Raw genomic sequence first — 12,172 nt, forward strand, 5'->3', positions numbered from 1 at the left:
AAAAACTCGAATGCCATGCTAGTCAAAGTAGAAAGCATTTGGCTGCAATCACCACACGAATGCAAAATACAGCTCTGTTACTGGAGCCCTGGAAATCCTAATGGGAAAAAAAAATAAGAGTACAAAACTCGCTTCTTACCTCAACAGCATCACCAATTAAAGGCACAATATCACCCAGTATGGGTTTAAAACTTTGTTGGTCATTGATGGTTAGTTCAGTCTGTGAATCTGTTCCCTTGCTGATGCTGGCCATTGTCTCTTCTTGAGGATCCAAACTGGACGCTCTGAGCGCAGCAGACAACACCTCCACTTGTGCTGCAGCACATGAAAGAGAAATACATGAGAGACTAAACTGCAATAAAACTTTTAGCAAGTCAACTTTTAGCAAATCAACTTTCAGACAGTGACTAATTAACTGAAAGATGGTGGAGGAACTACAGGGGAGGTATAAACCTAAGATCATTAACTGTTGGTAAATCCCAAAGTGGGGACAATTAGAGTGTCACTCCACTCTTTTTGCAGGGTGCTCAACCAAACCACAGCATTTGTCCTTAAAGTAAAAAAAAAACCAAACCAAACAAAAACACCCCCAAACCCAACAGGAATAAGAGACTGCTGTTATGGCAGGATCAGTTCTTTAAGAATCTCAGTACATATCAATACTTTTTAGGGCAGAACAGACTGGGTCATTTGTGGGAGTAAGAGAAAAAAGGGAAATGTAATTCAAATAAAGGTTAACAACATGTTTACTCATACATAAAGCATTCAAGTTCTGAGAGATTGTGTCTCTTGATATATATGGCCACTAAATTCTTCTGTTTTTTCAGCAGCTCTAAAGCAAGATCTATACAGAAAGATACCAGTAGCTCTTTTCTGGACAGGATACTTTAGCCTCATTGCATCCATCAAACAAATAATGAAGATTGTACTGTTTGATGTCCTCCTATTTATCAAAAGAAAACAACAGCACTTCATGCTCTGCCATCCACTCTTCTGAAAAAGATACAGCAGTTCTGAGACTGCTCTGCTTTATATCCCTCTGCTTAACACTGATTTAAAAAAAGCTTCGTCAAGCACAGTCCTTGGATACAGCCTAACCTGAGCAGATGAAGTATCAGAGGCAATCTTTGCTGCAAGCAACACAAAATTCAGTGCAGATTAATCTACCCTGCCACTCTCCTTCTCCACTTCCTTCCAAGAGAGTAAGGAAGTCTCCTCACTCAATAAATTTCCCCAGGCACCCAGAAGCTCTATTCTTCATATTTTGTCTTTTCCAAGGTTTGTTCATTGTTAAAATAAATGACAAACCATATGCTTGTTTTCAATCCCATGCTGCCATACTAAGCTACAGAATCTGAATTTCTCCCTTTAGCTGTTTTAATATGGTTGTTAACAAGAATTAAACACAGAAAGTTGGACTCATTCATAGATAAAAGAAACAGATATGCAATACAACTATTACAAGAAGCCTAAAAAATTATAACTCAACACAACTGCTGCTAGCAAAAACTGGAAAACATACTACAGGTTCACTGGTTTCTAGGTAGAGTCCGATGAGCAGGAGTAAAGATAATTCTTTACAACATGCAATGCTAATTCTCTAACTGCATCAAATTTCTGATAGAGTAACCCAAAGATAGTCTTATTATATTTTTATAATTCACCTCAACAGAAAAAAAATCATCATTAAAAACTTAAAAACATAATCATACTAATACTTCCACTACAAAACAGATTATGTTAAAATATATAGTTTTAATATATCTATATGTAATATCCACTATAATGTATAATTTCTGTACAAATATATAGAAATTAGGAATGTTACAATTTTTAAGGTTAATAAAAGCTTGCTATGATCTCTCTCTTAGAGTGTTACTTCACTGACAATAAACCTATGTACTTTAAGGTCCATGAAAATAAAAAAGATCAAGGTTAATAAATTTCTCCAAAACTTAAAAGTTAAATAAATCACTCCAAAACCCATAAAAAATAATGGTCATTTCAGAACACCTGCTAGGGCAAGAAATGCCTGGTTGATTTCCAAATTATTCTCATTTAATCAAACCAGAAAATTTAAAATAATTCTACTCTGCTGCACATTAAGGAGACATTTTTCTTGAAGACTTCTTTCATGAAGGACAACTTCTTGAAAAATGTATACTCCACTCATTTTCACTGAAAAGTCAAGAAAGCTTACCCTGACTGGGTAAAAACACATACTGCTTCAACACTGTATATGTATTTACTGAGAAATCCACACAGAACTCCAAAGATTTACTCTTCTAGTAACAAGAGTGAAGTAATTGGGAATTTTCCAAGACATATTCCCCACCTATGCTCCACTGTCAGCCTGTACACACCTGGACCACCCTTGCTTAAGGGTTTAACAGGATGAAGACCACATGTGTTCTGATTTCCTCTGCCTGCCCTAGAAGAAATACGACACAAATGTGCATTTCCTCAGCTTCTTGTCAATTCTACAATGCCAAGATGTGGGGATGAAGGACAGGAGAGGCCAGAAGGATGAAGTAAGATGTGAAATAGAGGAATGCCAAATCCAGGAAGGAAGAGTAAATAAATAGTAGGGGACATACATATGGAGGGACAGGATAGGGGTACAAATATATAGTAGTTGCTGAGGATGAACAGTGATTCAGTGATACTGTGATACAGTGCAATGCAGAGGGTAGGGTGAGGGGGAAGGAACAAAACCAAAAAACAACCCACACCAAAAAAAACCCAATGAAACCCAACAAAACCATACTTTATTGACTCAGAAAGAATCATTGCTGGTTGAACTTCAGCACCAAATCTCCATGCCTGCTTCAACTGTCAGGGACTGGCTTTGAAATCAACTAGTAAAATGGAAATTATCAACCTCCACTAATTGTACAAGGAACAACATCACCTTATTATCATCACTAGCTACTCTGCAGAGTCAAATAATAAAAATTCGGTGTGATCTTTAAAGACTTCAAAACCACTGTGCCAATGATCTTGGTTCCAACATGGTTCCACACTACAGGAATTAATTTTCTTCTTTTTCTAAGTTTAGAAAATATTTCAAAAAAACCCCAAACAAAAACGTTAGGAGAAGCCTGCTGAATTTGCAGAGTCAAGCACAGAGAGACGAGGTATAGCCAGAGTTAAGGTCATCTGAACAACTTAACCTTATTGACGCACGCATAACATCATACACTACAGTCTCATTCCCAAATCACGCTTTTGCTAACTCATCCCCACTTCATCTTGTGATGCCTCTAGGATGCCTGGCCAGTTTGTTACAGGAGCTCTCCTATAGCAGGCATCCGCTTACCCACCACAGAGAACACAGCATCTTCCCCTTCCATCCCCTGACAGCAATAAAGACAAGAGCACAGCATGGAAGCAGGAGTCCAGGACTTAGATGACAGCAAATCAATGAAGAAAGTTAAGTGCAAGAAAAAGGTCACAGGGATTTAAAAAGAAAGAAAGAGAGGAAGAAAAATCCCTAGCTTGCTTAGTGTTTGCTGTCAAGAATCAGCCCATTCACAGTACAACACTCATAAAAATGTAATAGCTAGCCTTGTGGGGAGGGGGAGGCACAGGTGGGGAAAGACCCTATGGACCACATGGGACCAGAGCTGTTTGGCAAACATGTGTAAGCCATATATACTAGAGACAAAATTACGTGTGAAATTAAGTAATTTCATAACATTTCTATGAAAACAACAAATTAAGGTTATCTTTGGAGTGAATATTTATATCATCAGTAAGACAACAACAATTTTAGATGGTGAAGATGGAAGCCTTAATTCCTGGTATTGCCAGGAACAAGGAGGCAGTCAGGGCTCTGATCTTCTGGATCACCCTCTGAGTGAGTCTCTCTCTTGTCTGTCACAATTTATGAACTGTAATGTTGAAAGCATAGGCATTAAGTCAGTTACTCAGACACTAACGTCTGGATACCCACCACTTCTACATGCACTTCAATGTTTGAGACAAGCACGCAAAATATAAACTATTTGCACTTGGTGCAAACTTAAAATGGCAACATCACCAAATCAAAACAGGCATGTTGTTAAATTCCAGCTTCTCAAGAATTTAGACCGAATAATGAGACCACAGGTCAGAGGAAAAACAGGAGTGTTTTCACTACACAGCCTTGCCCAAGTCAGAGGTACTGAATGGAGGACAAACGTGACTGAGTAATCAAGACCATCCACTCTCACCTTTAATTAGAATATATGGCACTGCTAACCCTAATTCAAATCTTTCCTAACTTATGATCACTGGGAATCCACGGTGTTGACATCCTAGTAACAGTTTTCTCTTGAAATGCACAAACTTTGGTAAACAACTGCACAGAAAACCTCCTGGAACCCAGTCAAGAGAACTGCAAACAAACAAAAAATCCAAAAACCTGCTCTGAAACAAGACACGAACCCACATGAGAGAAACAACCTCATAACACAGGGCAATTCTAGAAGTACAAGTACATACATATGCTTACATAAATCAGTGTGTTTAAGATATGTTCTGTAACTAGATAAAACAAAGTTTTACAAAGTAGACCTAAACAACAGTATGAGTTTAGCAGTCAGCTTCAGGGATGGGTTCTGTGAAGAATGAGATAATTAGCAAGGCTGAAATTGTTTTCTTACCTCTTTCCTTAGAGTGCCCAAAGCACTCCTAAAGCAACAAAATTTTATCTGCTGACTTCACAATTGATTAAATAGAAGCAGCCCAAAATAGATTTAAGAAAAGTTATTAGCATATCAACCTACTAACAATAAAAATATGCCAAAAGCAGTATCAGTTTATTCAAAAATGTTTTCCCCCAACTTGTCCCTTCTTTTCCTTCCTATTTTTTCTCGTAAAGAGACATGCTTCCTCCTAGAGATTCTTCAGCTCCAGAATAACATGGCTTAGTGGTACCTCTGGACTTTCTGACTGTGGTGCTCAAGCTTGACATGCCTTACCATTTATTCAGCATATGAATACCAAGAGAAATCTATTTCCAGTAAGTATGTGTAAATGAGCCAAGTCCTTTTAGCCCATGACATGTTTCTGAGGTGCTGTTCCACCAGCTTGTCATACTTATAAAACCCTTCTTCACCCTTCAAGAGCTTTTAAAATGGAAGATGTGTGTTCATTTTAAGAATTCAGCTTGGATCAATTATCAGTCTGATCCAACAAACTTGTCACATTAAAGTTGACAACATGAGACTGCAATAATAAACCTCTTGCAGAAAAAATGGAGAAGACTAATTCATCAAAAATAAAATGGATAATGCATAAAAAGAAAACCTTTAATCACACTGATAGTTTCAAAAAAGACTCCTCTTAATCTGCCTTATTTTTCATGTGTGCTAATTAGAAATAAACTTGCTTATCAACCATCTATTTGATTACAGTGTCAAAACAGGCAATTAGAAGCTTATGCTACTAACTGCATGTGCGTTCAGTTTACAGAAGGATTCATACTCCCATTAAACATCTTAACAGAAATACAAGTTCTCTTTTAGTTCACCCATCAATTTTCACAATTGATTTCACATCAATTTTCCTCAACCTCTTTGACAACCAGGAGAAAATTTCTGACTTTTAAAACTACTAAGAGATTAAAGCCCAAGAAAAGCAACATATGCATACCTCCAAACACTAAAAATGCTTCAGTATCTTTACCATACCTTTAACATCTGGATCATCTATATGGGGTTCCAAATTTTCTATCATTTCTTCTAATTCTTTCCTTGTTGCCATAGGAATGCTTGGAGACACTGGCATAGTGAGTTCCTGTATTTCTCTATCGAGTTTTATATCAGAAGTCTGCTGAAGCTCAAAGTCAATATCTATTTCAGGAAGTGGAGTCCTCCAGAAATGGAAAGAGTTGTACAATTCCTGCTCTGAAAGAGAGGCTTCCTGTGAATTCAGCCCAGCCTCCTGCAGACCTGCTGTACAGCAATGAGAACTTTCCTCATTCTCATCCACCATTTCCCCACAAGATTCTGAAGATAAAGTGCAATGGAAGGATGACTCAATCTGGTAATCACTTTCCCTCTGGAGTTGGGAGTTATTTGACACTGTATTTTGATCTTCCATGGCATTTTCAAGTTTTGTTGCAAGATCATCACTATCAACATGTGAAGACAGATCCTCTGTCCTGTTGTGCTCTTCCTCTGTTGTGACATTTTCTGTGGTCCTGACTTGTTCACTGTTGAATGCCAAAGCAAATGAACATTTACAAACCAAAATAAACTTGTTGCAAACAGATGCTCTTGAAAATTCAAACACATGCTATCAATTTGTTATTTATCAAAGTGCATTTACTTACACCATAACAAAAAAAAAATCATAGAATAACAGAATGATCAAGGTTGGATAGGCCCTCTAGAAGTTATCTGGGCCAAACCCCCCCTGTTCAAGCAGTGACACCCAGACCCCGTTGCCCAGGACTGTGTTCAGACAGCTTTTGAATATTTCAGAGGATGGATACTCCACAGCCTCCATGGACAACCTGAGTCAGTGCTTGGTCATCCTCACAGTAAAAAAAAGTGTTTCCTGATGTTCAGAAGGAACCTCCTGTGTTTCAGATTGTGGGCATTGCCTCTGACCCTGTCACTGGGCACCACTAAAAAGAGCCTGTCTCTGTCCTCTTTGCATTCTCCCTTCAGGTATTTATGGACACAGATAAGATCCCACTGACCCCTCTCTTTTCCAGGCTGAAGTCCCAGCTTTCTCAGCCTTTCCTCAGAGGAGACATGCTCCAGTCCATCATCTTGTGGCCCTTCACTGGACTCTCTCCGGTATGTCCATGCCTCCCTCTGGATGGCAGCATTACCCTCTAGTGAATTAGCCACTCCTCTCAGTTTTATGTCATCAGCAAACCTGTTCCACCATCCAGATAGGACTGGACCAAGTACTGACCCTTGAGTTACATGACCGGTTATTGCATCACTGATCAGTGCCCTGTGGGCCCAGCCATTCAGCAGCCATCAATCTACCTCACTGTTTGCTCATCCAACCCAACTTCATCACCTTCTCTATGAGGATCTTATGGGAGACCATGTCAAAAGTCTGCCTGAAGTCTAGGTAGACAGTATACACTGCTCTCCCTTGTCTATCAAGTCAGTCATTTCACCACAGAAGGTATTGTAACTTGTATTTTCAGTAAATAACTGAAAATTCTTTCCATATATCAAGATACTCAATTTATCCAAGTAAGTTAATTTTCTAAACTTGCAGTTTATACAGAAGAAAAACAGGGAGAAAAAAATAATTTGTAGATTTTGCAAATTTACCTATTTTCCTGTGTAGAACCACAATCTTCTGTGTTTTTACCATCTTCTTCTTTAAAGTACTGGCCACTGCTGGATGGATTAGCAAAAGTTGATATGAAAGGCCCCAGAGACTGAAAAGCTGCTTGGCGGACCTAGTGGAAAGGGTCCAAAGGGAAAATAAAGTTATATATATAAATTTTGCTGTCTTATGAAACATAAAATGTCAGCTACTAGGAATTGGAAGGCTCATAAGTGTACTAAGGAAGCAAGAGCAGAGGCTCTTGTCTGGAAAGAGTCAGCCAGCCGTACACATAAAGTGCCAAGTTAAAAAAAAAAGTTAAGAAAAAGAAAAAAGCAGGGTAAAACCAGTTAAATCATAGGTAACTGAGTCGACAGGCCTATTCCCCACAACCAGAGAAATCAGAACCTGTTAAGATAGTAGAAACAGGTATATTTGAAAGCTCAGCTGAGAATTTTAAAACTTGAAAGGAAAGCATCATTTACAGTGAAGAGACACTTCACTTCCCAGAAGTTTGACTGATAAGCTCTAAATTTCTTTCCCTTTACTATTTGGCTATGTTGTTGTACATTTGCTCCTCCTGTCTCCTATTATTTATTCTCCCCTTGTTAACAATTCTCTATCTCAATTTTTCTTATTCGATTAATTCTGCTGGGCTACAACTTGCATGACTTTCCAAGATAAAAGAGCTCATGTTCCTATGCATAAGATCCTTAGTTCTCAGAAGCAGTCTGCTTAATAACAAACTTAAGGTTCAAGAGTAGATCTATAAGACAACAAGTAAAATAAATTTAAAAACCCCAACAAACCCCAAAAAACCAACAAAAAAATCCCACACTAGAAACAATAGAAAATAAAATAATAAAAATCCCCAACAACAACATCCAAATCACCCACAAAATCAAACAAATCCCAAACCAACAACAAACTCCACCTCTCCACTCCCCCCAAAAAAGACATGGTGGCAGGGAACCTGAAGGAATACAAGTAAGTCACATTAATTTTCCAGTTTTGTTAATGATTCTCAGCAATGTTAACTCACAGGTAGTTCTGTAGCTAAAAAAAGCTATCCCACTGACACAGTTTTTCTCACATGCTGCAGTGAAAATGTGAGGGACTCTACAGTCATTGACACACTAAGAAGAACAATTTTGCTCGAGGTGCATGAAACAGGTTATCCACACCTATGAGAAGTTTTATAAGGAGTACTGCAGCAAAACCCTTTAAAATGACAGCTATTCAAGAAATAAAAAGCAATTCTTACCCATCGTGAAGGATCACTAATCAAATTAATAAAAAGGGTTGACAATTTTGTCCTCCGGACTTCCTGTGATGTTGCACAAGAAACTGCCATGAAGCACTCAGCACAGGCTTTCCTAACTCCCCACACATTATCAGAGCAGAGCTGGAAAAACCTCGGCAGCTGTTAGGAACATAGTGAGTGAGTTTGCAAGACTTAATAGGCAGCACTTGTTTCAAGGTAAGTTTTTTTTCACATTCATTTCCTTCATCTGGTTCTCCACCCTCAGAGGAGTTAAGTTTAACATTTGCAAGACAAAGAACACACATTCAGTAGCACAACCCCTTCTAAGCAGTTGCTTTCATGTTACTTATGGATACAGATAAGGAAAATTCACCTGTCTAAAGAACAGTCAGGAAATACTAACTTTTTAACCTGTATTACACAAGAAAACCCACCAAAAAAAAAACAACTCCAAAAATATCCCCAAGCCCAGCAAACCTATCATAAGACAAAACCTCATGTCTACACCATTCTTTTAAAGCTGGAACAAGAAAAATAAAGAACACTGGTGCATTATTAGGAAAAAATTCTTTACTGTGAGGGTGGTGAGACACTGGTACAGGTTGTCCAGGGAGGTTGTGGATGCCCCATCCCTGCCAGTGTTCAAGGCCGGGCTGGATAAGGCCTTGAGCAACCTCGTCTAGTAGGAGGTGTCCCTGTCCAAGGCAGGGGGGCTTGGGACTAGATGATCTTTAAGGTTCCTTCCAGCCCTTAACACTTTTTGACTCTATGATGAACATTTTGCCTATCAGAGATCACTTCAGGTGTAAGATGCTAACTGATATGCGAAGGAATATCATCTTCAGAAAGAAAAACTTTTCCACCTAACCTTCTCATTGTTAGATTTATCAATCTCTGACACCACCTACCCTAAAAAGCAGGGCCTGAACTGCAAAGGGGAACAGGGGAATGAGAAAAACAGTATATTTGGTGCAGGAGAAAACATGTTTGAGCAGAGCAGTGGTTTTACTAATAAAACTGAAGCACTTTAAAGTTGCTCAGATGCTTTGGGTTTTTTGGAAATAGTAATGGTAAGGGTGGACAGAGTGCAGGTGAGGCACAGACATGCAGGTCTATCACATGCCTGCCTTGGCTTGGAACAGGCACAGCAACAAGATGTAAGTAATGCAATGGCTGTTGCTACAGCTTTGTTTGCAATTATTGATGTTCAGCTGATCCTATACCTTGCATCAAAGTTTTCTAGACTTTGCCTTTAACTGAAAAAAAAAAAAAGCTTTTATGTCAGAAAATGAAATTTTATAATTTAGCTTTTTACACCCCTCCTTTTATTTTTATAATAATCCAAGAGGAGCAGAAAATGGCATTCTCTGTTATGGAAAGAGAACCCCAGCTGTCCTGCCACACGCTATTGCTTTCAAATGAAATTTATTTCATAGCCTAATCACACCCTCTACAAAGTTTTAATCCAAATTCATTACACTAATCACTAAAAGGGCAGTTGTGTGAGAGAAGTCAATTTACATCCCAAATCAAGAAACAGATGGGATGCAAATCCACACAACTAAACTTCATTGCCAAACAGCTTGAATCACTTAGTTCAGAGGGAAAAATGAAGCAAATGCTGAAAGTACGTAAAAAATGCCTGAGGGGCACAGTAAGTCTACCTGTCCCAATATCACAACTGCAAAACACTGCAGTCTCTTGTTGAAGTCATTTACACTCTATATAAGCCCCTTGCTAATTCAGGGCACTGACTTATCAGCCTCTTCTGGCCCTCAACAAGCTCACTGTCCGCATCCTCAAGAGGAGAAAGCTTGAAGAGGGATCCCAGTGACCGCCAAGCTGAGTTCTGCTCCCCAGCCCTGTCATGTCTCCAAACCTAGCAGCATCCACCAGCTCCTTGGATGCACTAGGGGAAGGGGGGTACTGTTAAGGTTCCTCTTCTCACCACTCCATCCAGTTCCCTGCTTTTCCATTTTGAATTTGTCTCTCTTCCCTTGACTTCATTTGTTATTGCCCAGCTTCATTTATTTCCTTTACCTTTCTTTCTCTTCCCCTCCCTTCCAGGAAGGCCAGTGAGGCTTTCTTTGAGGCAGGAAAACTGACTTGAAAAGATTAAATCCATGAACAGTAGCATTGAGTGATGTCATTTAGAGACCATATAAAGCCTCACTGCTCCTAGCAGTTTATACCCTGTATCGGCAATCTCTCATTGCATTTATGGACATTAGAAGACATATTCCTCTCTACTTTTTGCCTAATGTATTTTTGAACTTGCAAATACTCTTTGCCTCCACAGCTATTTTCCCTACTAAGGGAATGTAGTAGTTGTCTAATCATTTTAGTTGTCCTTCTTTACCTTGTCCAGCTCCACTACTGGATTGTGTTAAAAAGAAAAACCCTTTAAGAAATGGCTTACCAGCATTTCTTCGGTGGCTTGCTGTCCAACCACACTGCAGATGTCTCCAAAATTGGCTGCACATACCTTGCAGACAGAATGCAAGAAATAACAACTAAGACAATAGTTTTAATACAGCAAAACCAAAGAGAAAAAAATAAACAACTTTTAAAACCATAAAAACATGTTTTGGTACAAACTCATTATCAGCTACTTTCCCGTTCCATCACTTCCCATGGTTTAAAAAAAAAAATTTCCTCAAGATTAATCAGTCTTTTTTAATCATAGAAGAATCCCAGAACTTAAATGAAAAGGAAGTTTTATTCTCATAAAATGCATTCAAAGTGCTGTCAAATTAAAGAACATAAGCAGTTATCACAGGAAATAACCTAGTCAATGGCAGGTTGAGACCAAAACACAGCCTCAGCATCTAAATACCATGATGGAGTACTGGTTTACTTCATCTTGATAAGTATCTTTAACTCCATCTATGCACAGAAATACAAGCCCAGGTATACGAGCTTGTATCAGTCACAACTGGTTCATGTTTTCACGGCTACCAACACAATCACAAGGAGATATGTCCAACCACACTGCAGATATCTATAGCATAAGGACAAGGAGATTCTTTCTTTGTTTCTAATAATAGAGGTAGGGATTCTGGGAAAAAAAAAATCTCAGTATCCAATACAAAAATCTGTGGAAATGTGAGCTACAAAGAAACCCCCATAGCTTTCCCTTAGTATATGTCACAAGTGAGATCTAGCAGGAAAGTCATTTAGTCACATGCAAGTTCCAAGGTCATGACACTCTTTTCACAGATAATCTAGACCAGATGCTCATAATTCATACCTTACGAACATGAAACATTCTGCAGTCACAGCACATCTCGCAAAACCGAGGAAGAACAAGTCTTTCTGTGATGTCCTTTCCCACCATGGAGGCCATTTTACACATAATCTAATGGCAAGACAGACACTAATCAGGGATGGTTGCACAACACACAATTCTGTGTCAGTTAAGCAGAGGCTTTTTACATTTATTTTTCATTCTGATGCACATAATTTTCTTGAAGACTGTGAAAAATATTGAAAACAACCCCCCACGTTTTGAATTGAAAAGTTTTGGCCACTTCTGCAAAAAGCTCGGTTTTCCCCTCACTTCCTTGTCATGACGTACCACAGCTGCAAAAGACACTGGTATTTCACTAAATTAAATCAAATTCC

General features: G+C 38.7%; 1 protein-coding gene across 9 annotated transcripts in view; it reads right to left on the reverse strand.

Moving 5' to 3' along the window:
• The window catches only part of PPP4R1 (protein phosphatase 4 regulatory subunit 1), a 64,387-nt gene that overhangs the window by 13,235 nt on the left and 38,980 nt on the right, over positions 1–12,172 (reverse strand). For all 9 annotated transcript variants that reach the window (XM_027676658.1, XM_027676631.1, XM_027676667.1 and 6 more), the window contains 6 exons: positions 11,799–11,906; positions 10,968–11,033; positions 8,549–8,707; positions 7,287–7,417; positions 5,676–6,199; positions 140–315 (listed from right to left, as the gene is read on the reverse strand). In XM_027676658.1, coding sequence (XP_027532459.1) covers positions 140–315; positions 5,676–6,199; positions 7,287–7,417; positions 8,549–8,707; positions 10,968–11,033; positions 11,799–11,906 — 1,164 coding nt within the window. The remainder of the gene's footprint in view (positions 1–139; positions 316–5,675; positions 6,200–7,286; positions 7,418–8,548; positions 8,708–10,967; positions 11,034–11,798; positions 11,907–12,172) is intronic.

Source organism: Neopelma chrysocephalum, unplaced genomic scaffold (assembly GCF_003984885.1).
Source record: "Neopelma chrysocephalum unplaced genomic scaffold, ASM398488v2 Primary Assembly neopelma1_22, whole genome shotgun sequence".
Lineage (NCBI taxonomy): Eukaryota > Metazoa > Chordata > Aves > Passeriformes > Pipridae > Neopelma > Neopelma chrysocephalum.